Raw genomic sequence first — 27,354 nt, forward strand, 5'->3', positions numbered from 1 at the left:
GTGTGGGTGGATGTTAAAGAATGCTGGGAACTGTAAATCTCTGAGGGGTAGACAACAGTGCCTGGAATTCTTTGAGGGAAAGAATGAGAGATACTTTAAAGGTACAGAGTGTACGCAGAAGGAGAAGGGGATGGAATAATTCACCTAAGATGAAAAGTTAAGTTAAGAGGAGTGCATAAACAGTTTTTACTCCCTCTTAGTTCTAGAACATGAGGGCCTCGAGTGAAGCTGAATGCTGTAAGATTTCAGTCAGACAAAATAAAGCACCGCATCATACAGCGCAAAACTAGAACTATGGAATTTGCTCCCATAAAAGTGGTAGTGCCAGCCACCAGCTAGGATGGCTTTAAAAGAGGAATAGGCGAATTAATGGGAGGATACGGCTGTCAATAGCTGCTAGCCACATTGGCTACATTCTACCTCCAATATCAGATGCAGTACCAGTTGCCTGGTACTCACAAGTGAGGAGAATGCTGCTCCGCTCAGGTCTTGCTTGCAGGCTTCCCACAGGCATCTCGATTGGTCACTGTGAGAACAAGATGCTGGACTAAATGGGCTTTAGGCCTGATGCAGAAAGGCTCTTAAAGGAGCCTCCCTCTAACCTTCCCCACCCATAGCAAGGCATTCCTCTACGCAAGAAAGGAAAACCTTGTCAGCATCCTTAAGCTTATCTAATAGTAGTGGCAGAGAAAGAGGACTGATAGGAGGTGAAAGGTGCATAGTTCAAATGCTAGACTGTACAATCCTCCTTCGATTAAAAACCCAATGTTGAGTGAGGAACTTTGTTCAATATACTTTCCTACAGTCATAATGATTCCTTGTGGTTTTGTTTATGTTACCCATTTTGAATGCATTCCCCACAAAATACGCATTTTTCAAAACATGAATTTTAAAGCACATTTTGGTATGCTTTTTGTGTCAAGAACTGCACTGCAAAATCTAGAGAAGCATGGGATCTCATGAATACATCCCAATGTATGAGGGCAGGAGGTTTAGATCATGCCATTTCATCCTAGAATTTTGCAAAGAACACATATCTTAAACATGCTAACCGTAAGTACATGGGAGTGTCCATAATTTGATATCTGAAATGTTAGAGGGAAATAACCCTGCAAATAGGGGCTCTTGACAAATAATGTTATGTGGCCTGAAATTCAAGAGCAAATGGATTCCCCCCCCCCCGTGCTCCTCTCTAAATGGTACCCCTTGCTGTGTGTTGTCCAGTGCTCTGCTTCTGTGGGGAGACTGACAAGAGATTTGCAAATTGGTTCCAGCTGTGAGGCTATCAGGGAACAAATATTTAGAGCAAAGGCCAATTTCACACAGGCAGGTGCAGAAGACCAATTGTCACTACTGAGATGTGAGCTAAAATAAACCTTGTTGAGGTCAGTTCTCATATTTCAATGTGTACTCAATTGCATTTTACCCTCTCAACAGCTGGCAGTGCATTATGGGTTGCCTCTGAAACTTCTCTGATCTGTACAAGTGACATATTGGGCAGCATGGTGAGGGGTTTGATATTAGCAAAGGGAACTTCAAAAGTGACGTTTGCCACGTAAAGACAGCTTTCTTAGTCTTGCAAAGGCCTTTCACAGTGGACCCTGACATTTTGTACACTTTACAGCAACAGTATGATCACAAACCACCTCCAAACTGGTTACATCTCTAGCCATAGCAAACATGTTAACCTTAAACACCCACATACACATAAAGACTTTGAGCCTAGCCTGAACATTTCCAATGCTTGTACAGTTTCTATCTGTATCTACGATCTTTTCTATTGTCTTCTTGCAGGAATGGGTCTAAACTCACTATCTTTACATATTTTATGACATCATTTCCTTGATAAGCATGCATGGGCCTCTTTTAGTAAGCTTACAATTCCCGGAGACAATAGGTTTGCACATGTATCTAATTGATCAGAAGTCTCAATAAACTTCTTGAAACTTTTAATTCAGTTTTTTGATCAGTTATTCACCAGACATCTAGGGTTCGCCTCCCTACTAAATGCACTGATTTGCAAGAAAGTTGGTCTCCGCCTTACAACACTCACTTACCTCTGAGTTTGAAGTATTTCAGATGGTTAGCAATAGCCTGCTCAACAGACTCATCTGGACACACTTTAACTCCAGTAGGAAAGAAAATTGATCTCTTTCTTCGCAACAAGCGTCTGCTGAATTTCTCAGATTCCCTGAAATCAAGAAGATGCTTAGAATCTGGAAACTGGGGAAAGCTTCTAACTGATCGCCAGCCATTTGGTGGAAGATCTGATGTAGGTTCCTTGGCTTCTATGTCCTCTGTAGCTGAATAGGTTTCTTCTGCAAAATTACATCACAAACAAATCTCTTTAAGTAGCTGCACATATATTGCACAATACCACTGAGTTTCAGTTAAATAAATAGATGCAGAGATGGAGCTAGACTAAAGTTGTTAATCATACTCAAGAGCAGACCCATTGAGATTAATGGGTCTACTCTGAGTATGATGAACATTGGACATCATCCTCAATAAGTTGAACTAAAGTCCCATTGAAATTAATGGCACAAATCAATCCTGACTCAGCTTAAGCCCCAATAATTTAAATAGACCTAAGTTCAATTAACTTTGTATGGATCCAATCCATAACATTTAACCAAACTAATTTGTTTTGTGCATGCTTATTTCTATATTCATTCGGGTAACATAGGTGCTAATAGAGACAGAAGGTTCTGGCTCCTACCCTTCCTGTTTGGTGCTATATTTTAATAACTATCCAACATGCACCATTATTCTCTTGTTCTTACTATGTCACTCTAAGGTGGTTGCAAATAAAAAAGTAAATCTTCAGTGTAAGCCTAGCTAAAGAAATCTAACTCGTTCATTATTGTTTTCACTTAGCACACCAATATAATGGACAACACCAAATAATGGTCTATATTTCAAAGGAGGCTATCTTCACTAAGTTTGTTTTCTACATTTCCCCCAAATATATTTTAAGGTTATATTGGTTGTATTGAGTGAATGCTACACCAGGAAGATATAAATGCAACTGCTTTACCCTATTGCAAAGACATTATATCATTGCTTAGGTGTAGATACATCATGTTCTGCCAAGTCCTTTCTCACAGAGACATGGACTAGTGCAGTAGCCTTCAACTTTTGCGGACCCAGGAGGACCCACCTTTAATATATTTGATGGGCCATTTCTTTTTTTCTTTACTATATATTGGCAAGTTGGTAGCACAGCTGCTGTGACCCATCTTAGATCAGGCTGTGATTCTGAAGTGGGTCCCAACCCAACAGTTGAAGACCAGTGATCAAGTGTCACATCTCACACATTGTAAGACAAAATTACTCCATGTTACAGGGCTTGCAGCAATTTATTTCAAACCCGTTTACAACATCCTGCGACTGACAAAAGACAAAAACACATTAAACCTGCCACCATTTTTGTATCTGATTTCATAAAGGAGTTATTATCAAGTGGACGGCTGATGTGTTCAAGTCATGTTGTATTAAATTTTGTATCTGGGAACCAATCACATTTTTTTTCATTCATGTGATGCACCTCAAATGACTTGCTTCTACAAGTGCAGGAATAATCATTTTAACTTGGAAAATTAGATGGGGGGGTATCTAAACAGTTGAACAGTCCAGTAACTGAAAGACAGCAACTACAGCCAATATAAAAGTGTTATGTGATATCAAACTGAATAGATAACTGTAACTGCTTAAAAGACAGTGGGTGAAAATCTATAGGCAGATGGTATGGGAGATGGGAAACATTATTAATTGTAGAGTGAAGCCCTATTGCGACAAAAGTTGCTACATTAACATTAATGCAAAACAGATACTCAGTTTTTCAATTACCTCAGCATGTATATATTTCAGTGAAATATGCTAGATGTGGACATATAATGGCCCATTACTAATTTCCAGCTACAAACCTTGTTGAAATTGGTCTGACTCTGTAAACATGTAACCCTATTTTCTCTCACTCTAAAACATATTTTTTTTGGTAAACATAAGATTCAAAGACAGTTCAGAGGATGGCAGAAAACAGGAGTATTTTCTTACCTGCAAATGCTTGAAATTCCCCTTCAATCAATATGAATATCCAGACTCCTAAGTAGATCTTCCAATAAAAGTCACACATATTTCTTTCGGAATTTTTTTTTAAAGGCAAAGGGAAAATAACCAAGTTCCTTTTTAGCAGTGCTAGCTGACCTGAACGTGTTAACCATCCAGTAACAGTCTGTTCTTAGAGAAGGTCTGGTGTCACTGGTAATTGTCTTGGATTAAAAAAAGGATTGATTTCTGCAACAAAGGTGAGTCCCAAATGTCTACAATTGTTTTGTTAAAAGAAATTATTCCATTTTCATTTTGGGAATCACAAGAGGCGGCGAAGAAGAGGCTCCTTGATGTTAGCCAATAGACCAGAGGGATAATTTTTCAGTTTTAAGCTGGCCAGCTAAGCCAGATTTACCAGAGCTTGTCATGTCGTTAACTGGCAGTCCACACAAGGACAGTACCTTTCACACTTAATTAAGAACAATTTTCATTGACTGTCTTAAAAGAAAAGCAGCAGCAGCTTGCTGTCCAAACAATAACTTATGTTAGCATCATGGTCATTGCTTGGAGATTCTCTTTCGAGGGTGCTTTTGCTATTGTCATAAGAGACCACAACTGATCCATTTTAGCCATGTGACAACCCTCAGGTATGCTGATGCAAGGTCCTGTCTATTCTTCCTGGCAATTTCTCCACCCCTACCCGTTTTGAGGAGACAGGGCAAGAAGAATACACCCTCCCATCAGGTGTCAAACAGATAAACAACTATATGACTTAGAAGACATCTGAAGGCAGCCCTGTACTGGGAAGTTTTTAATGTTTGAGGTTTCATTGAGTTTTTATGATTTTGTTGGGAGTGGCTGGGGAAACCCAGTCAGATGGGCAACATATAAATAATAAAATTATTGTTGCTGCATTAGGTAGTAGAAACAGTGATTCTCATCCTTTCCGTTTTGCATAATCGCACTAAACAAAAACATGTATTTTATACATGCACATATTGTGCATACAAGCGGCAACTATTTGGCGGGGGGTTCCATGGGTCAGCAGAGCACATATAAGCATGGCCTTCCCCACTTCTGTTGTGCCCTCTTCCGGGTCCCAAAGGGCCTGCATATCAATTGGATGTGCCTAAAATGGTTGCTGCCTATACTGGAAATGAAAACTAACTAGAACACAGAATACACAGCATACGAAATTGCACAATACCAGGGATAGACAATGTAATGCTTATGGGCCCCACTGAATCCAGCTAGAATAGTAGCCAACATGGTGCATTTTAGATGGAGTTGGAATCCCAGCTCCCATCAGCCTCAGCCAAAATTGTCAGTGGTCACGGATGATAGGAGTCAATAGTCCAACATTAGGAAAGCACTGTGTTGGCTATTCTTGACCTAGAATACCTCCCACCAAACTCATACCCTGGAACTACCAGCACAAAAGACATCACAGGTTGGAGAGAAATCCCAGCCTTTATATTGCCCAACCTCTGTATTTTGTTACAGGAAAGGCATTGGCACAGCTCTCTAGCACTGGTTAGCCATGAAGGCAGAGGCTGAGTGGTGTAGTGGTTCAGAGCGGTGGACTCATAATCTGGTGAACTGGGTTTGCTTCCCTGCTCCTCCACATGCAGCTGCTGGGTGACCTTGGGCTAGTCACACTTCTCTGAAGTCTCTCAGCCCCACTCACCTCACAGAGTGTTTGTTGTGGGGGAGGAAGGGAAAGGATAATGTTAGCCGCTTTGAGACTCCTTGGGGTAGTGATAAAGCGGGATATCAATTCCAAACTCTTCCTTCTTCTTCTTGTAACAAAAGCAACTGTACAACCGAATAGCAAATAAAAATCTATATTCTGCACAGGAAACACCTATTTAATATACTCTCCACAAGGGCTCCTAAACTAGTGGCTGTACACTTCTTACCATCAGCTTGTAGCCTTCAGGACACTGAATGATTTTGGGGAAGGGACATGATTTGCATGGAAGAGATCCCCAGTTCATATCCCCTGACATTTCCAGGTAAGGCTAGGAAAGATTCCCACCTGAAACTCTGGAGAGCTGCTGCCTGTCCATACAATCCTTCTAGACCAGGGGTCTGCAACCCGCGGCTCCGGAGCCGCATGTGGCTCTTTTACACCTTTGCTGTGGCTCCGGGGTGGATACTAGCGAGGGGAGGAGGTGCGGTGCATTGTGCGCCCCGACACTCCCCACTGTAGAGGGCGCTGTACTGGCTGTGACGTCGCATGGGGGCGGTGCGTGCGTTAGTCACGCACCGTCCCGTCACCTTCCCGCCCGCTACATTGTAAGGGGCATGTACGCTGGTCACTGCATTGAAAGGGGGCATGTACGCTGGTCACTGTTTTGAAGGGGAGTGAAGAACACACACACAAAAAGGTAACTTGTTAATTTAACGTTTATTTCTATGAGGAGGAGTAATTCTGAGGGGTCAAACAAAGAAATAATAAAAAAAGTGACAAAAAGTTATTTTTATAATGACGAGTTTTGCGGCTCCCAGTTTTTTTTTCTTCGGGAACGGGTCCAAGTGGCTCTTTTTGTCTTAAAGGTTGCAGACCCCTGTTCTAGACAATTGCATGCAGAACTTTAAAGTTTGCATACTGATGTGGAAAATGGGGCAAACTGAACTTAAAACTGAAAAAACCCCTTAACTGTATGCATGTAAGATATGTGGCCAATATGGTATAATGTCTTGGTAGGCATGCATCAGAACAACCGCACGCCTTCATCTGCCCCAGCTGTAGCAAAGCATGCCTCTCTTGTGCTGGTCTCAACAGCCACAGCAGGCTCTGTAACTCTCCAACAGTTTGTCTTCATCCCTGAAGGCACACTCTTCCATTGTCTCACGAGACAAACAACTGGACAGCCAGGGACACCAAAGTTTAGTCATGTGAAGCTGGCCAAATTATTACCTCACAGGATTGTTGTGAAGATAAGAGAGGAGGTAGGGAACCCGGTATATGATCCTGAGCGAATGGAAGGGTAAAAAAAATGCAACAAACAATTATGTTCTAACAAAGTTGCTGCTTCTTTTAATTAAAAAAAAAAAAAAGAACTCAAGATCCAAAACAGGCAGGTAATTTTATGGAAGAAACTTAAAACAGACATTACAATTTATAAGAATTAAACACCCATCCACTCCAATATGCCATTCAGTATAAACAATGTGACCATTCTTAATTAATAAATAAGTTTGGAGGCATTTATTGCTGCTGGGTTCTTACTGAGATGCTTTAGATTCTGGGGGAAGACAGCCCTGCAAGCTTTATCACCTTGTACTCTATATATACTAGGGCTGAGATGGTTCTTCTTTCCTCTGGTATTCTCATCGATATGAAGCAAGTCAATAATACATGAGAGAAAGACAGTGTGGAGCTCATATGAGAAAGAATGAAGATCTGGCTGAACACGAAACATGTAAGCCCCATGAAAGTTACACCAAGACGATTCACATTCGAATGGCAAAGGACATGGGAGTATTTTCAACAGAAATGTGAGCAGAAAATCCAATTAAACAGCCATAGGCCAAGAAATATATGTGTCAAGTGCCCCTGCTAGGAACCACTGGCTGTAGTGAAAATACTTAGCAAAGTAATTTCTAAGCAACTTTTTCTTCTTTCTGTGACACTTGTTTTGGCTCAGTGCCACACTTCACACATACTTAAAAATAAGGGGGGGGGGAAAGATAGTTACTATGTGCATACAGAAAATGTACATTTGAGGGCAACATCAAATGTCTATTTTGCTGTGATTCCAGATATTTTGAAACAAAATTTCCAATACATGTAATCAGAGCGAAATACACAATCTTACCATGTCCACAACTGGCAGTGTATGTAGTCTCTCCCCCGCCCCCCTTATGCAGGAAAAAGGGTATGTGACGCGAGTCTTCAAAAGTATTTGTACTTGATAGCCATTACAATTTCAGTAGTCAATGCAAAGAAACAAGTATTTCTGTGCTTAAACGAAATTTTCACTTCAAGTTTCCGGGCTTTGTCTTGTTTGTCCCAAGTCATTGGTGGTGGTTCTAGTTTATAATATAGGAGTTCTGGGTCGCTGTTGTTTGAAACACAATTTTCAAACACAGTAATGATATACAACCCCTTCTCTAACAGGTCTCTTATTCCTTCTCTAACAGGTCTCTTATTCCCATCTTTCTGAAAAAAGGAACTATATTTATTCAGTCAGTGCTTGTAGCTTATCAAATACATAATCAATCCAGATTTAAATATTTGACAATGGAACACAAATGACTTTTACTTCAGCTGAACCTTTTGCATGATTAGTTCTTCCTACAAGTATAGGTACTTGGGGGAATCACAAGCATTCAGCTTTTCAAAGCATATTATGTCTTTGAAATAACTGAGTCAGTGCCTGTTTTAAAACCAGCAGTTTTCCCTTCCATAGAATTTGGTTACATTATTCACAACGTAACCCTGCGCATGCTTACCTGGTTCTAAGTCCCATTGTGTTCTGTGGGACTTAACTTGCAGGTAAGGGTGACGACCAATGGTGCCCACCTGATTGTGCAATGGAAATGCAGTGGGGCTTCCGGTTTCTCTTCTCCTTCAGTTCCTGCCACCCACGTACCACAAATTCTGCCACAGAGTCCCAGAGTGGGCGGCTGGGGAAGCAGAAGAGGGAGAAGCCCCTTTGCACAAGCAAATGCCTGCTCATGCTACATGGGCTTCACCCTAAGTGAAAACAGGATTTTAGCCCAAGTGATTAACAATCACATTTCTCTCCCCACTCCCCACAAATACAATTACTGAAACACTAAAACAACTCTTGCCAGGATGATGCCCTGTCCAATGTAAGCTACAACTGTATCCAGTACAGCGAAGACCATATGGCCTTATATATATATAGTGAAATACATAGTATTCATTGCATTCGTTTAACTGCTGCACAGCAGAGAACGATTACAGCTCTGAATCTGGTTTAAGTGATCAAGTCAGACACAGAAAGAAAAAAAAGAACATCTCTTTCTAAATTTCAGGAATGGTTTTACATTCCACTCTTGAATTCCAAAAATGTAACAGAGCAAGGTTTTAGGCATGTCAACTTCTAAGAAAGAGCAAGGTATGTCAGAATCAAAAAAAAAACAAAAAAAAAACAACCCACTGAGACCAGTAGCATTTGTGACCTATTCAAAGCAACCAGAATAAACATCTGTTTAACAATACCATTTTTGACATGGGAGAGATGTCTGCAAGAGCACACACTATGACTTTAAGACCTCACATGGGAAGAATCCCTACCTAAAATGGGTTGTTAATGTCTCCCTTTCGTGTAGTTTCACACAGTTCCAGATGTATCTGGAAACTAGGAATGAACCCTTTAGGGCTAAAATGTTTTCCCATCTCTGCAGCACATTCCAGTTATGCTGCTTCTATATTCCAAATAAAATTGGTCGATGTCACAAATATTTACTTTAAGTTACATAATCGCTATTTTGTAGTTCCATTTTCTCACAATGACCCACAGATCAACTTGGATATAAAATGCACACAATTTTATCTGCAGTTTTTCTTCTCTGCAAGAATAGAAGCACAAACGCTGCTGATCGGATTTCCAGTACGCCTGGGACAAAGTTCTTTTGCAAAATCGGAAGGAAATTCAGGCTAGCTTTTGGTGCCACTCTGCTGCTGTAAGTGAAGCTGCAAGACTAAGTCTCTAATTTCTTCCCGCTTGCTTCTCACCATCTGGCGAGGGAACCACCGCTCCAGGTGCATTGGAAGTTCAAAGTTAACAATAGGATTCTGGTGATTAAAAAAGAGAGAGAAAAGGGCAGTGTTACATTAATTTAAAAAGGCACAAAGACACAAAATATCCTGCTTTCCTGGCAAAAAATCCCACAGTTCACTTTGTATTAAACAAACTATAATTAAGACAAACATATGTTGTCAATGAGTTGGAGCAAAAAAAGGGAGGGGGTGCGTGGAATGAGTTTGTGCATTGTTGCTCTTCCGAGAACTGTTGCACAATGCTGGATAGAACTGTACTTTCAGGAGCTGCCTAGAACAGGCATAGGCAAACTCGGCCCTCCAGATGTTTTGGCACTACAACTCCCATCATCCCTGACCACTGGTCCTGTTAGCTAGGGATGATGGGAGTTGTAGTCCCAAAACATCTGGAGGGCCGAGTTTGCCTATGCCTGGCCTAGAACAAGTGCAAGCCCATATTGGTAGGTCATGGGGTGAGATGTCCACACCCATCCAACTACTACTAAACATTATGGATACTTAATGTTGTTTATGCTCTGCCTCTTAAGATTCCCCAAGCCTTGTCCTCTTATTGTAATATGAAGCTAATAAAAACCTGGGTGCAAACGCCTGTGTTGATTATTTCCTTGATTTCCTTTCGTTGTTGTTTTAGTGTTATGACACTAAAATATGATAATTTCTATCTATTACTGTTCTTTTTTTTATTCTTAAGCCTCTTTGGATCCTTTTGGAATCTATATCCATATCCATACAGATAAGTATTTAAAGTAAGATGAATAAATGAAAAGGGTTGCTCGCTCAGAGTTTTCTCATAGAATGCCAGAACTGCAGACCAGGAAGGGGATTCAGAATAATCAGAGTCCCCTGCAAAGAGACAAGAAATCACAAAACCCCACACATATCCAGAAGCAGTAACAAAAATACCTAAGAATGAAAATACTACACACACACACACCCCCCCCCCCAAGCAGGCACTGGAAGCCATCAAATCGGCCTTCCCATTCCTCAAGTTGCCTATGGAAGGAAGGATTTGAAAGTTCTATCCAGAAAATTTAAAACAGCATCCCAAAGGACCACTGAAATGCTTTGCACCTGGAAAAAAGTTTCCACGTATTGGAGTAAATATACTCCACAGTCGCTATTGTTATGCTGCTTGGGGACTCTCGGACAGAAATCCACCATTGTTGATTTGTCGAACACACGAAATGTGCGTTTTGCTTCACACTCTGCTTCTAGATATCTGAAATAAAAACAGAGAAAGATACGGTGGGTGGATGCAGGTTAAGACTGCAATCCTAAACATGTCTACGCTAAAGTAAGCCCTAATGGTTCCAACGGGGATTACTTCCTGGTAAGTTGTAACCTAAGTTAGCTGCATTTATATCCTCTTGTCAATGTGGAAAGCTAACCATCGTTGATTTGAGTTACACTGATTTTAATATTAGGGCAGTATCTTTATTAAAGGTAAAGGGACCCCTGACCATTAGGTCCAGTCGTGACTGACTCTGGGGTTGCGGCTCTCATCTCGCTTTTTTGGCCAAGGGAGCTGGCATACAGCTTCTGGGTCATGTGGCCAGCATGACTAAACCACTTCTGGCGAATCAGAGCAGCACACGGAAACGCCGTTTGCCTTCCCGCTGGAGCGGTACCTATTTATCTACTTCCACTTTGTTTTGTTGTTTTTTTTATAATTTTTTATTGGATTTTCACAATTTATATTAACACAAACTATACACAATACACAATACAAACACAAAAAACAAACATGTATAATTTCATATCCAGTTTTCTTAAAACTTATTTCGCTGACTTCCCCATACCTCCCCTTTCTGCATTCCAATTTCCAAATTTGTTTCAGCAAATCCTTCCCCTTAATTTCATCTAATAATTTCCTTTTCTTTTACTTAAACTTTTTCAGTTGTAATCCCTTACTTTCTATAACCACAACATTTTAGCACTCATTAATTTTACAATATTTCTTAAGATAAATTTTAAATTTCTTCCACCGTCTCTTTCCCCTGGTCTCGGATTCTGCCAGTCATTTCCGCCAGTCCCATGTAGTCTATCACCTTCATCTGCCATTCTTCCAGAGTGGGTAGCTCTTGTGTCTATCTACTTCCACTTTGACATGCTTTCAAACTGCTAGGTTGGCAGGAGCTGGGACCGAGCAACAGGAGCTCACCCCGTTGCGTGGATTCGAACCGCCGACCTTCTGATCGGCAAGTCCTAGGCTCTGTGGTTTAACCCACAGTGCCACCCTGGTCCCCAGTATCTTTAGTAGGTCTAACTAAATACAGTATCACAAAACAGTATGCAAGCTATTGAGTTCTCCAGAACTCTTCTTTAGGTTAGATAGCAAACAGAGCTACGTAGGGGGCAGACAGGGGAAAAAACCTGACTGAAGTTGAAGCCATGGAGTCTACATCTGGCCATGGTCTTAAGATGGATCCTATTTGTTATCAGACTCCATGAGCTTCCCACCCACCTTTCCACCTGGCTTGATGGAACGTGAAAGCTAGCACACTATTTATTATGTGATATTCTGCGGGCTATCCAGGTCTCTGCGTCTACTCATTGTTGGTTCTGGAGCAGATTGTGTTGGCTGTCCACTGCTGCTTATTGGCAATGTAATTTTCAGTTGAAATGTGCAACTTAAAATGTTCAAAACATGCAGTCTCTCATCTTGATTTACAAAGCAAAATTACATGCAAGCATTTATCGATTCGGTTGCAGGGATCTATAAGAGTAAGGCTATAAGAAATAGAAATGAACATACTAAAATATTAGAGCAACACTCTGTATTACATACCGTTTTAATAGCATATCCTTCCTTCAAAATACAAGAGCACCAGGTTGCTCACAGTATATACAATAAAAACAGACTTAGATCAATATCACTTTAAACACAATTATCCGTTAAAAAGCAGAATCAAATGAAACACAGCTTTACTCACTCTCTCAAGACCTGAACTGTATTCTGCACAGAACTTGCCTTTAGGGAATCTAAGATGAGGATACATGGCCTATACAAAAGAAAAATTATGTTCATTTTCCATTATGCAAAGGATCAATGCTTGTTTTAAGAATTTCAGGAGAAATTTCAATAGAATAGTTTCGTACCACTAGGAAAAACTAATGACTATGTGTAGAAAAAGTGAATATGGCCCCATGTTGTAGTATTATTACAAATGTAAATGCCCACCTTTTGCAAATTTTCTTCATTTTAGAAGTGCTTGAGGAGCTCTGAAAAACACATTCACAAACTATGATCAGAAGAAGCAAGACCAAATAAGCAAATATGACCCTTACCCAATATATTAGCAGTTAAACAAAAGCACTTCTTGTTCAGTTTAATTAATGTATATCCTGCCTTTCCAAACCACGGTTCACTGTAAACTTCCTGCTTTCACTGGTCACATTGCCAAGAAAGGAGGGAGCTGCAGGTGTGAGCAAAAGGCTCATTTACATCACAGCTTGTTAAGCTGAGATATGATCATCCAAACATGGCCAAAGTCACTTACTTTGAGAGCTTTGTGGTCCAATCCTGGGGACACAGTTGCTTGCGGAACATTATCTAATATGCCAAAGACAACAGAATATAGTTTAAAATAACAATGACATTGGAGGAGGGGGGTTTATACTGAAAATGTGTGGCATGCAAAAGCCCTGGTCATAAACTGAAGCAAATCATCTGCTGCAAGGTAATTCTCAGTGACAGAATAATATGTAAAAGAATATTATTTCATCTTTGCCAGCTGGTTACCAACACTTCCACTGCATTAACTCAAGCGCTCGGTTAAAATGAAACATTTTTTCAGAGCTACTTCTATTATTGCAGCATTGATGAGCAAATGCTGAGACTGTACGCCTTGTGTTGACATTCAGAGATAATTTTATCAGTGAGTGATTCATAGAACACTGGTGTACTCTTAAGTCAACAAACTGATTCTTACATGGGTCTACAAATTGTTCTCTGGAGCCAATTAGCTTACCTGCAAATTCATTCGTCCAAGAGGTTTGTATATAATTGTATTTCTAAACCATATATCATCATCTAGCATATGTTCTTAAAACATTACCTTTGGGCTGTAGGTTGCTATTTAAGTCTTGCTGCTCTTTATCATTAAAGACCAAAACTGACTCTGTTCTAATAGTGCCATGTTTAATTTCTGGCTGACGTGGAGATTGCTGGGAGCATGACTGCAGTGAACCTTGATCTGGACAATCCTCATATACAACTTCTTCCAGCCAAGGGAAGCAAATAACTGCAATGTACCAATGAGACCTGGAAAGGAAGAGGAAGTCAGTATCTGATACTTTAAAAAAAGAAAGGGGGGGGGAATTGGAACTACGATTGCCTTTTCCCACTGTGAAATCCATTAAGATCTGATAACAACTATGCTCAATACAATCAAAAGAGTGCTTCCCTCTTTCTGCATTGTGCCTAACTAAAAATTAAATTACAATAAAGGATGCATGCAGACATTAAACAATTTCAGGCTTTATACTCACTTTTAGAAACACCTACCCAAGCTCTAGATATCAACTGCACATACACCAAGTACGTAGACCATTTCTATTTTAAATCTGTAAGCAACATTATAATTCCTCCTAATAGCAAACTTGGGCAACTGAGTGCTTATCAGTTTGGAAACTAAACAGATATAGGCTTCTATATACACGGGCAACTCTTTGAGTGTGCAGAGTATAAATACAAGCTAAATGTTCTGCAACTGAAGTTACAAGTTGAGAAAAGACTTAGATTTCAATTAATGCAGCAAACTTACTCTTCATTCACAGGCACAAAAATGTAGTCTTTACTAAAAATGTTTACATGTCGAGTCCATCTTTTTACTCTTCCGTGTCTTCTTTGTGCTATCCTGTGTGGATAACAAACCAGTTAATTCTGTCTGTCAGAACCAGAAGAAGCATGTTCTTCAGTCCCTCCAAATCCAGCAAAGGAGGATATAAATTGTTCATATTGATCCTTATTATGCAAAATAGGCAAATCCATTAGAGAGTATTAGCTGGCCCACACCAGGTATTAGGAAACTCCTTTTTCCAGAAGGATGTGACTGCAAGGCAGACCAGAAAACACTGAAAGATAACTTACGAAAGATTTGGGTTTTCTTCAGTGCTTGCCTCTGTCCTTGTCAGGCACTTATAGAAGAAGCTGCTAAATATATGGGACCGCTCAGCAAGTTCTTTGGGGGCTTTTTCCAACAACAGATACCTACCAAAAACGCGAAAGATGTGCAAATATTATGCATGTGGAAATTTATCTTGTATTCATTCATGTACAAGGGCAGGGGTAAAAATGTGTCTCCCCACAGGTGTTAACACCACGTAACCAGAGTGGAACATATTATATACTATACTTATTTTACTCTACTACACTTACTTAAGGTAAAAGTCAATGATCACATCATTGAGGAATTCTCCATACTCTAAACACTCCAAATCTTCTCTTGTGACACCCAGTCCCCCTTTGGCAGGTGGGGGAGGGTAAACGATCAAGCTAGAAAGCAAAAGAGACATTAAATACCTTCTGATAATTCAATGAAAAGCAGATCTCGTTCTTATTAAGTTATAACGAATGACAGGAGAGTACAACAAGCTATAAAGGTGGACAAGAGAGAAATGGTTCTGTTCACAAGTAACACCAAGCTAAGCCATAACATAGCATGTGCTAAGCCATAGAACAAATCTTGGCTATACCTCATGCTTTGTCTGGGGATAAAACCACGAACAAAGGTTTGGATGACCTGCTCAGCCAAACCACAGCTTAGCTCACAGCAGCACCACGGCAACAGGAGCAAAGCAGCCACAATCACCTCTCTGGGAGCTCATGTATTCCTGCTAAGCCACTGCTGACTCAGCATTCCATGCTAACCAAAAATCAAACGAACTCAAAAGACCATCATTTATCTCCTGCTTTGTCTACAATGCTTTCCTGGTTTGGAGCTAGAATGATGAATGAAGAAACACATCTTCACCTTCTGCAATGTATTTCATTTCAGTCTTTCAAGGTAATTCTTAACAACTAATGAAGCCAGTGGGTGTTTCCCTATACAGTGGTACCTTGGGTTACATACGCTTCAGGTTACACACTCCACTAAGCCAGAAATAGTGCTTCAGGTTAAGAACTTTGCTTCAGGATGAGAACAGAAATCGTGCTCCGACGGCGCGGCGGCAGCAGGAGGCCCCATTAGCTAAAGTGGTGCTTCAGGTTAAGAACAGTTTCAGGTTAAGAACAGACCTCCAGAACGAATTAAGTACTTAACCCGAGGTACCACTGTATAATTTCCTTCTGGACATGTCAGTATCATGTAACCAACCATACATACTTCCGAACGGGTCCAGTCGCTCGCAACTCTTTCCACTCGTTCTTCTGCACAGAAGTGATAGAAAAGGAATAATGACCATTATTTGGCTTCTGCAGTAGCATGTAACTGGGCTTGTTGAGGCTTGGTTTTGATTCCTGCCAGAGAGAAAGGCAAAATCATCTTTCTTTGTCTTTGTTAAAGGCTCCAATAAGGATAAGAAAGGTGCAAGTAGGTCAGCTGGAACTTGAAAGTTGGCTTCAAGAAATCACTTATGGCGACTTAAAATACACTTTCCCACCCCCCTCACTAAATCTGTTATTTGGCATGTAAGATACAGGAAATCGTCAATTCAGAATAGAAATCTCCTTAGAAAACTGTTTCTCCTGCGTATAGGGACAACTTCTACACAGAAAAGACCTTCTCCTTCAGCACCTTGAAATGTTACCCTATTCCTATTGAAGTATATTCAACATAGAATAATTACAAGAGCAATATCAGACAGAGTTAGAATATGTTCCATTAAATACATATTCCAGGGACAGGTTCTAAACTAATGGCTGCTTTCTAAGTGCCTACTTGTTACATAAAAGCTGATTCCAGTCAAACAAAATTTTTACACAAAGACTGAGAAACCCTATAAGGATATAGTTTCTTGCCTTTACACATGGCACTTCCTCTTGGGAATGTTTTATAAAGGTTGCTGCCTTGACCAGCCACCCAATGGAGATGGTTATCATCATCAATTTACAGAAAATGGAACAGAGGTGCACAAGGATGAACTGCCAAGTGTTTGGGCCCCAAACAGCTTGCATAGAAGCTGTGGGTACTTCTCTAGAGACATGCCTGAGGACAAAGAGTCCGTGTTAGAGATAAAAGCATAGTTGGAAGTTCCTAGTGCCCAGCATCACGTTCAAATGAAACCAATGTCCAGATATCTCATAGACTGGAATATGCCACCCCTAAACAAATGATATAATCCATAAAAATACTTTTATTGCATACATTTCTCTCAATAATATATTGGGACCAGTTAATTATGTGAGTACACCACACCAAGTTACACTAACTTCCCTTGTTCCTGGTCAATGTGAAATTTTATTTGGCTGCTGCAGTGACCAGCTGAGAAATCTAACCCCTGCTCCCTCTCTCCTGATACTGGAAGCAGAAGCTGGTCTGCAACAGGGAGGCAGGGGGGATGATATAGGTATTGGTCTCTAGGAGCTGATGTCAAGGGAGCAAGCTATGGATGTTTATCTCACTTTGATTATGATGAACTCCACATAGGGAAACCCCTGAATTGCCAACAAGCAAGAATGAGGGCTCTCTCTTCAAATCAGCTCTAGACCCAGAAACTAATCCTGTAACTCTGAAAAATATGAATGCCCCAAGGCCAGTGAGACCCTCACATTTTGCACAATAGAGAAGTGAATGGTAAAATAGAGCAGGGAACTGGCCATTGCCCTTATAGGGAGTTGCTGGAGATGAGAAGAACACATAAACGCAAAGCTTGGCAACCCAGAAGTGCAGAAGTGGCTTAGAAGATACCCTAGTAGCGGGAAGATAAAACAGTGGCTGGTGGCAAAGGAGGTGCTGGTGGCGTCCTGGACAGGAAAGGGAGGGAGAGAGCATCCAGGAAGGACTAACAGGAGTAAGGGAGTGAATGAAAGAAGCTCTCCACGCAAGCATCTGAGTTGGCGAGAGGAAAAGAAGCCTGGCACTATAGGAGAGAAGGAAGTGAGTTGGTGTGCGAATGCTTGAGAGAATAGGGCTGGGGAAATGACAGAGCAAATGGAGGGGGAGGACAGGACAAATGAGTGGGGGGAGTAGAGGAAAGACGAAGGATGCAATGAAGCACCTGCAGCTCAAAGGAATGGCTAATGAGAAAGTTTGGTAGATTCTGCCTAGAAGGAAATCTGTAGAGGTAATACAGTCAAGTCTGTTGTTTTGTCTCACCGGTGGCAAGTCAAGGGAACATCAACAATACAGTGCAATTACGGAAGAACGTACAGGGTATGCTGGATGGAAACACCCCTGACTCTAAACTGATTAATGTGTCTGATCATAGTAAGAGCTCTGAACTGGTGCTCTGAAGATATATGGGTGCCTAGGTATAGAAGGCAGGGGAGGGTTAAAGGCTTTATAGGAATAGTAAAGGCTTCATAATATGTAATAATATATGACAATTCTATATGGTCTAGTGGAGATTCCTGCAGGCCTGTGCAGAGGGTGGGGTGTGGCAGTCAGGTACACTTGCCCTGGGCCTCTGAGGGATCAGCCAGCTGGGCGGGGCGGGGCGGCTCCACCAGGGACCGGCTGCTTTTTTGTTTGGGTTTATAACTTTAACAAGACTCCTACCCAAGGCCTCAGATGAGCTCTGTATGGGCCTGGATTCCTGCCCTGCAGTGTTGTTCTAGAATCAGCGGTTCTCAACCTGTGGGTCCCCAGATGTTGTTGGACTACAACTCCCATCATCCCTGAGCTCTGGCCTTGCTAGCTAGGGATGATGGGAGTTGTAGTCCAACAACATCTGGGGACCCACAGGTTGAGAACTGCTGGACTAGATGATCCTGAGGGTCCCTTCCAACTCTACAATTCTGTCATTTATGGGTGGGGGGGAGCATGCATGAGGCTGCAGTGGGGAGGAGAGGATGATGAAGTCTTCTCAAGCGTCTCTGGATTCCACTCTCAGTCTTTCAAGGTGCCGCAAGATTCTGTTGTTTCTACTGCAGAAGACTTAACACAGCTACACCTCTGGAAAGTGTTAAAATTAATGGTAAAGGTTCTGAGTTTTAAATGCACAGTGTTTCCTCCAGGAAACTGTTGTTTTCCTTCCCAGCTCTGGTAACTCCAAATAATTTATTTGAGAATAACTGATTTACCCGAGGGGGTGGTTCCATCAGAACTGAAGTGCTGTCCTTCTGTAAGTGCTGCTGGGATGCTTCATAGCACTGATCAAGGAAGGCGTTTTCTTCACGTGGGATTTCTTTAAGAAACTCAACAGCGTCCTCCCACAGTAAGTAGTCACAGAGGTCTGGAGAGGCATTCTTCTTGCTCACTTCCACAATTATTTTTTTCAGTATGACCAGATCATCTTCTGTGAGCAGCTGAGGCAGCTTAATAAAAATGAACTCAACACTCTTAGCTGTAAGAGATGAAAAAGCAGTGTGTTAGCAGCGACTTACAGGAAGCACTATGGAGCTGCAATTATTCACTTATCTATGCAATTCAGTCAGTAGCTTAGGCAGAAGGGAGAGCAGAAAGAATACAAAACAAGTCTATGAGACAAAATCTAATTAATTTAAAGGTGTGCCCACTTTCCCTCTTCACAAAAATGAGTCGATCAAAGCAGCTTGCAAACAGAAGTGCAAACATGACAACAACAACAACATATTGCGATGTCTTTTTAAACTGTTATCTTCCACTGAAACAGTAGATTTAAAATATTTTCTTTCTTTGCCTATTCATCTGTTTAATACTGCTCTCAGTGCGGGGGAATCAACAACAAAAATTAAGAACAGAACAAAAAGAAAACTGAAAATATACAAGTAGCAGATGCAAACAGGACATAAAAGCATTGCAGGTGAAAAAGAAGAGCAACCAAGTGGCAGAAGTTCTGAGAGCATAAGAAGTTCTGAGAGCATTAAGAAGTTCTGAGAGCATAAAAAGATATCCGGCTGATGCACGAGGGTGACTGCTATGAGGCCATCCACAAATTGGGATTACAGCTGGTTGCCATCAGTTGCCACCTACTGAACCTGGGATCGGCGGTGGTGGTGGTGATGATGATGGGGTTGCTCTCCCAACACTGTAGCTTACATGGATGGGAAGTGGGAGTACGGGCGTCAAGGTTGTGGATATGTGGATATGCACTTCAGCATGATTCTTTGCTCCCATGGAGGACCTGGTTCACAGTGGAAGCTGCCTACAGGTGACTCCCCACTTATTTGGGGGTTACGTTCCGGTGCTCTGCAAGTGTTAAGGGAAAAGCACCCCCTAAGCGCCATTTAAATGCCCTCTCTGCGGCTCTCCAATCCAGATCAAAAATACTGTACCAAAAATATCCACAGCTGGAATAGAAGCTCTGGGACCGGCTGGAGGCTGCACAGAGAGGCAATGGCAGTGGCTGTTGCGCCACCATGCTCATCAGCTATTAGATGGGGAGCCTGAGTGGCTGAACAAAGCCCCACTGCGCCTTCAGTCCCTTCTCCGCTCTCACCAACGTCCTCTTCGGGCTCACGAGCCACAAGCTCTCTCCCTCCATTTGTGCATATGAATCAAATTATTTAATTATTTCCCAACTACCTTGCTTATTTAATATAAGTGTTCCAATTTGTTTTTCAATCTGCTCCACATAATCCGATGACAGCCAAAGAAAAATGGTATTGCAGCTCCTTGAAGTTGAAGAATCTTTATTCATCCACAGCCCCAACTTTCTTAAGTGCACGGAATCCACTGACAGTTCAATCTTCTTATGAGCCACTGCAGGGAAAAGAATTTGAAATACACAGGATGATATACAGGATTGACTTGCACCAGCAACCACAGCTTCACAGTACCATTTTTCAAGGAAATAATCACTAAGCAAGATGCAAAACCATGATTCTCAAGAACATGAAAGGATTTCTGCAAAATGTGAACAGTCATTCATTCAAAACTTGTCATGCTTCTGGTATATCAGATATCCTAAGCTTGACTCATTATCTCTAGCAGTCAACACTTATTTCCAAAACAACCTATTATGTGAAATTGAAGGGAGACTGACTTATACCAGGTCAATTTCTTTGTCCATTTAATTCAGTACTGTCCATTCTGACTGGAAGCAGTCTACAAGGGTCTTTAAGGCAGAGTTCTTACACTTGTTTGCTATCATCTTTTTAAAACTGGAGATGTTTTAAACCTGAACCTGGGTTACTCTACTACTCTTTTTGCTGGAATTGTGAATTGTATTCAAAATTGCCATCCTGCCCCAATACATGTAGATATTAGACACTTCTGAAAAAGCTGAGGGGGTATTAGACTTTATTATTATTATTAGCAATAGGCAATGCCCTGGCTCCTGCCCAAGACGAAACCACTGGTGTGTTTACTTGTAAGTAACGAAGTGGACATTTATTACAGCAGTCTAACAGTACAAATTCAGTGGTCAGCAAAGCGCAGAATCTAGTCCAGGTGTTTCTGCAAGGCAAAAGAATAGCAACAATAGAGGCCAACAGGAAGGGCCAAAGTTCAGGAGTCCAAGATTTTTCACTAAGTTGCAAGACTGGATGGGAGCTGTGAAGTTGTTCCAACAAGTTCCTCTGCTGGCCTGTCTAGCTGTTAAGCAGAGACAGAGAAAGCTTAACTACTGGCAAGAATCCCTATGTCTGTAGGAATTCCTGACCTGAAGTCAGGAACTTCTTCCAGGGGGACAAGACTCCAATCTTCTCTTGAAGCACCATCTCTCCGCAAGAGAGATCGCTGGGCGAACCTCCTCCTCTGAACTCTCCCACTCTGTCCCAGCTTATTGTGCCTCTGAACCCTGTTCATCGTCCACAGGCTGGGAAGGGACAGCCCCAGGGACTCCCACCATGTCAGTTGGGGGTTAATTGGTGGCCAGGGGGGTGGGTTATCAAGAAGGCTGTGCTGTACAGTCTCACTCCCCTTTCCTCATATTCTGAGCTCTTGTCCTCACTCCTGGTCTAAATAAGAGAGAACCGTGACATGCAATACTGTAAAAACATAGCGCACTTCAATCTTCTAAACATAACTGTTATTTATATAAATGGCTGACCAAACTGCAATAAAGTATCATAGACTTACCTTCAAATGGGATCTGAATGTAGCTGACGGTAAACTTAAAAAGAAAACAGAGAGAGAGAAAAAGTATTTTCAACAGTACTGTTTGGAAACACATTCTGCTAATACATTAGAAATTAAATCAGAGGAAAGTAAATAAGTGAGTGTTTTGACCAAACTTTATGTTGCAAATTTTGAATTTAAAATTAACACTTGCCTGGCAATCTTAAGTGCATTCACCTCACAGTATGTTCTACTCAAGAGGTGAACATTTAATAAACTTATTTTTAAGAAAGTAGCTTATTTTTAAGGTAAACAGCAGCATCCCCACTTCGTGTCACAAACCCTTTTTTAAACTGAGGGACTTTCAAAATAAGATCGCATTAACATACAATGAAGCAAGCTAATGTATAACACTTAGGCTGCAGTTTTTGCACCTTTTTTTTCAGCATGTCTACATCTCAGCAGGATATATATACTTGCAATTGGAGGCTGGATGCTGGCCAGAGACAAAGCTCATAAGCCAAAGAGCTGCTTAGGCACACATTAGGGGCTACTATTGGAAGCTCAGTGGAATCTTTTCACTTTTTTCCTTTGGATACCAGACTCCAGTACTATATTCAAAAAATTATTCTGATGCCTTCTGCCCCCCGTTTCTGGCTCAGAATGAGGGGAGGCTGTTGTTCAAGAAAGGCAAGTTCAAGAGCTTTATGGAAAAGCTCCCGACCACCATGGATCAGTAGCATTAAACTTACTCTGGCACAGCCTGTTGCTTTTCCTTTATATTTTCCAATATAAATTATTTCAAAATTTATATCTAAGGCAAGACCCATCTGATCGCCGAAGGTGCTATGATCTGCAGAGGAGCACGGTTTAAGTGGTTCAGCTGAAACCTATAAAATAAACAACACACACGTTGAGGCTGTCTCCTCTCCCCTCTCCTCCAAATTTCAAACTTCTAAGAATGTTTTTTTTTAAAAAAAAGTAAAGAGTTTTTAAAGTAGACATTCCATATCCCCAGTTTTACATGTGTCATGCACAGATAATGATAACAATCAAGTTTCTACTGCTTGAAGCAAATGATAAGGTACCATACTGAATGTACCAGGCTGATAATGTACTGAATCCCTGGTAATCATTTTTTGCCACATGGTGGTGCCATTTATGCAGCTATTACCAAAGGAATAGAATTCACTGTGAGGCCGTAATTCTAAGAAGAGCTTTGAGAAGTAAGCTCCACTGAAAATCTGGTTAGACGTGCTGTGCACTATCCTTTTGATATCTATGGGGATGACCAGATCATACAGGAGTGATACATGATATAGCTTCTAGCACGATAAGGGGAGGGAAAAGCTCCTATAGAGCTGATTGTTTACCTGTTCTGTTTCACCTTCAGCTGCAACCTGTGATAGCTGCCCTTCTGACAAAGCTAACACAGCTTCTTGTTCCGTTTCCTTCTTCTCAGGTCTGATGCTTTTCCCAGTCCGCAGGTCTCCCTCTGGATCTTCTGTCTCTGCGTGTCCCTCTTCTTCATCACTAGAAAGCACAACTAAAGCAAAATGAAAGTGGTGTAAGGCTCTAACTCCAAGTGACTGGAAACAAGGGAAGGGAGTTACAGTTACATACTTGGTTCAGCTGAATCAGCCGACTTTTTATTCCTTTCAGATCTATTCAATGGCTCTTTCGGAGGTAGAGTTGTATTCGCTTTCTTCTTCTGAGGAGAGCCGAGGAGTGGGGAAACCTGCTCATCCTTGCTGGTGACAGAAGGCTGCTTTCTCTTGGGAGAAGAGTAGGACCATTTTTCCCCTGGACAGTGAGCGGCAGTGTTCTCATTAGTGCTGGCAAATGCTTCACTACAGTCCGTTTCCAATGGTTGGGGAATATTTTCCTGCTGAGGGCTGTGCGTATGACTCTGGCAATTCTCACCTGAGCTCCTGCAGCCAGGTGACTGAATTGGTTCTGTTCTCTGTTCTTTCTGCAAAATTAAAATGAAGTGAAAAATTCAGGATGCCTCTGGGCAGTAAAAGTGAAGTTTCTTCACAAGTGGAAATTTACGAATAAGCTTTCAATTAAGTCCACCACTGTGTGAACTCAAAGGAACAGTGGGAAGAACCCAATTAAGGTTAGGAGTGGGAAAAGTTGCATGGAAGCTCCTGAGCCTCAGATTGCCTCGAATGAGACCATAGAGACTGTCGCTGCTACGGGCCTCCCAGCTGTTCTCCTCCTCATAAAATCAAGTATCTCCTTCCTGCAAAACCTGCCACTCTCATTGAGTAAACCCGGACCGCTATGGGAGGAACATGAGCTCCACCAGAGGTGGGAAGCTCAGAAACATCTAGATCTTTTTTTTTTAATAATTTTTATTAACAGGCCACCAATCACATCACATTATCACATTGATTCCAAATTATACAGCCAAATTTTAAATTTTGTTGGGGGTACCCATACATCAAGCTCAGCTCGAGTCCAAAACAGCATCACTTATCTTACTGCATTAATTAGATAGTTCTCTCCAGTTTGATCCGGAAAGTCCTTTGTTACTTCTTTTCTCTTCTTGTTGTTATCATAAATTCCTTTCTTTGCGATCTCTGATGATTTTCACAAGCAGGTTAACAGCTGGCATTCTAAGTGGATTTTGTACTTTTCCAAAAATCATATCGATCCGGGACAGCCTCTGTACAACGCTTCCATAAACAAAATTAATCTGCGATCTGTCTTTTATTTTTCTCAGGCTTACCAAATAACAAATGGGTCTGGGGGTTCTGTCAGGTCAAAGTTACATTCCAGCATTCCTTCTCTTTCAAACAATCCTGATTCTCCTCCCCCAGTCCTTCTTCCTCGGTAAACCTGTCATGGCGGGACGCCATTTTTTAGCTGCGTCATAAAAATTGTTTTCTTTTCCCACTGTTCTGCAGTCTTCTTTCCTTATACTCCGTCCCACATAGTTCTTAAAATCCTGCCTGTGATTCATAGAAACGCGACGATCTTGTTTCTATCTGGGGTGAAGGGTTATTAATATCACATCATGTGAAGAAAAAAAGAGTTTTTTCCTCCACACCCCCCCCCTTCGTTCCAAACATACAGTCTCCTTATGGTGATTCATCAGAAGATTTACTTATCCATCCGTCACTCCTGTTCGCAGAGATCCATTAATCAGCAGTCTTATCTTCGAGCTTTACTTGATGTATGTGCTTTCAGCTTCGTTTCCAATCGTATGTTTCCAATTATAATTCCAAGCTGAAGCAACCACCACGCGCTAATTGGAATCGGCGTCAGGAAGATCTGACTTCACTGAGGGCCTTTTGCCAAGTGTTCGGCACCCCTATCACTCGTTTCAGGGGGTGCATTGTGAACACCGCTGGCAGGGCAGTTCTCCTCCACATCCTGGAGGAGTTCAGGAAGGCTGCAAACTTCCCATAGCAGCCCCTTAGTACCTCGTATGGGTCAGAGAGATGTTATTGTCGGCCATCTTCCAACGCGCCACCTGGTGGCCCTCAGAAACATCTAGATCTCAACATGGCCTTGAGCCTAGAGGCCTCTGGAAAATCTAGATTCTTCTAAACCTTTACAACCCCATTTTTGAGTGCAAAGCTTTTCACATAAGACTCAAAAACAGATCACCTTGCTTATGTATCTAAGCCTTTTTATTTTCAGAGCTTGGTACAAACACTATAGGGATTTATATCTTACTTTATACTGACGTATGTATGCATTAAATGTAAAATGACTTATAAGCCACTGGCACAATTTCTCAATCTTTACTGCTACCAAAACATGCAAAAGTTACTTACACTTGGTAGTGGTGATTTCGGTGAGGAATATATGTTCCATTGATTTGAGAAAACATCACTCCTTCTTTTTCTGCTCTCATTGATTTGAAAGGTTGCTTCCCTCAATCTCGGATAGAGATTCTTGGAATCTTTTCTTGTTTTCTGTGGCCAATCTCTTTCTTTATTCTTTATGTTACAGTCTTTTTTAAAAAAATAAAGGAATTAGCAAATTAATATAGGCATACTCTTAGCCATGCATGCTTGTTTTACTGCTTTAGACATAAGCAGAAAACCTTACATTAAAGGGGATATTAACAGGGGAACCCTATGCATGTTGCTCAGAGATAAGACTTACTGTGTCTGCTAAGCCTCGATAAGACTGGAGTCCAAACTTTTCTGCAACCTCACATGTTCCAAGCTAAATTCTGACTCTGGAAACTATTCCTCCCTCTCTTTATATATATGTTCTCTATGTTTCACAATCATGGTAAGAAATATTTAAAACTTGCCTTGTTCCTCTAAAAAAAAACACCTTTTATCCCTTATTGAAGAATCTAAGCATCTGAAATAATTGGCACCTTCTGTATTCAGTTATTCAACAAATTGGAATTACCACTCATTCATATATACAGGAAAAATATATCCATGCTATATCATTCATTAACTGAATTTATGAAGGAGTAGTTAACTGTGCTAAACATTAGGGCAAACTTGAATTTCTAAGGCCCTAACCCTAAACTCGTTACACAGAAATAAGTTTCATCAAGTTTAATGGAATTAGCATGCTTACAAAATTTGCATTAAGGCACAAAACACATTTCATGCCCTGAAATCTGTCGAACTTATTTCAAGGATGAAATGATCAAAGAGCTTGGATTTCTATTTTGTGGAGATAAGAAAACTTTCATAAGCTGTACTGCATAAAGTTTCAGAGATGGAGAACCATGTCTTAAGTTTGGACGAAGGAGAACCCTATCTCACAAACCCCATTAGTTCAAATGCCATATCCAAATATTAAAATATATTACATAATTTCTAAAATACTAACCTTCTAGAACCACGTCACATCTTTTTAAAGGCAAAAAAGTGCTATGAGTTTCTGCATCTTTATATGGTTTCTGGTCATTCAGCCTTCGTTGAGATGTCCCATGCCTGTGGAAAAAAATACACCAAAACATTAATCACCCATACGTTTTCAAGAACAATGAGTACTGTTTAGGTATATTTCACGATGCTACAACTGCTTACCTGGCTTATAACCTTCACAATGGTCACTAAAAAATAAAACCAATTCATGCTCCTTCAAACAGATCTCAACAAGACTCATAGTCCATCTCTGGCAAATAATCTTAGCCTAAGTCCTTTTGTCATGTCATATCTGTGACAACGTATGGTTTCAAGTTAGGCTCACTCTGTCCCTCCTTCCTTCTATACTATAAGAAGGGAGGAAAAGGAAAGTTGGGGAAAAGAAACATGTTCCATTTCCCCTGATATATGTAATCAGAAATATGTTTATGTACACAGGGGCTGCAATCCTACCTTCCTAAATGCACTTAATAGGTTGTAAGCCCTACTGCACACAATGGAACTTACTCCTGGGTAAAACCATGTACAAGATTGTGCTGTTATTAAACAAGTTAACTAGACTTATGTATCAAGTAATGGGTGTTACATGCAGGCATATTATAAAATACAA

The 27,354-nt window shown here is 41.0% G+C and overlaps 2 protein-coding genes across 7 annotated transcripts in view; both read right to left on the minus strand.

The window, feature by feature from the left end:
* Positions 1-4,478, minus strand: part of IMPG2 (interphotoreceptor matrix proteoglycan 2) — a gene marked incomplete at its 5' end in the record, with an annotated part of 62,908 nt that extends 58,430 nt beyond the window's left edge. The window contains 2 exons of the mRNA XM_082221196.1: positions 2,058-2,318; positions 4,466-4,478. Of these exons, the coding sequence (XP_082077322.1) occupies positions 2,058-2,318; positions 4,466-4,478 (274 nt within the window). The remainder of the gene's footprint in view (positions 1-2,057; positions 2,319-4,465) is intronic.
* A 3,737-nt stretch (positions 4,479-8,215) lies between these two features.
* SENP7 (SUMO specific peptidase 7) overlaps positions 8,216-27,354 on the minus strand; it is a 36,724-nt gene continuing 17,585 nt past the window's right edge. For 5 of the 6 annotated variants that reach the window (XM_082219710.1, XM_082219708.1, XM_082219706.1 and 2 more), the window contains 18 exons: positions 26,707-26,810; positions 25,680-25,858; positions 23,515-23,863; positions 23,265-23,437; positions 22,644-22,781; positions 21,913-21,946; positions 20,416-20,592; positions 18,993-19,255; positions 16,135-16,268; positions 15,189-15,305; positions 14,901-15,020; positions 14,575-14,667; positions 13,867-14,072; positions 13,309-13,361; positions 12,990-13,030; positions 12,742-12,810; positions 10,880-11,027; positions 8,216-9,823 (listed from right to left, as the gene is read on the minus strand). In XM_082219710.1, the coding sequence (XP_082075836.1) occupies positions 9,686-9,823; positions 10,880-11,027; positions 12,742-12,810; positions 12,990-13,030; positions 13,309-13,361; positions 13,867-14,072; positions 14,575-14,667; positions 14,901-15,020; positions 15,189-15,305; positions 16,135-16,268; positions 18,993-19,255; positions 20,416-20,592; positions 21,913-21,946; positions 22,644-22,781; positions 23,265-23,437; positions 23,515-23,863; positions 25,680-25,858; positions 26,707-26,810 (2,536 nt within the window). In that variant the 3' untranslated portion in view covers positions 8,216-9,685. The remainder of the gene's footprint in view (positions 9,824-10,879; positions 11,028-12,741; positions 12,811-12,989; positions 13,031-13,308; positions 13,362-13,866; positions 14,073-14,574; positions 14,668-14,900; positions 15,021-15,188; positions 15,306-16,134; positions 16,269-18,992; positions 19,256-20,415; positions 20,593-21,912; positions 21,947-22,643; positions 22,782-23,264; positions 23,438-23,514; positions 23,864-25,679; positions 25,859-26,706; positions 26,811-27,354) is intronic. The other variant, XR_014218858.1, reaches the window with a different exon arrangement.

The sequence above is a fragment of the Podarcis vaucheri genome (assembly GCF_965113315.1).
Source record: "Podarcis vaucheri genome assembly, chromosome: 4".
NCBI lineage: Eukaryota > Metazoa > Chordata > Lepidosauria > Squamata > Lacertidae > Podarcis > Podarcis vaucheri.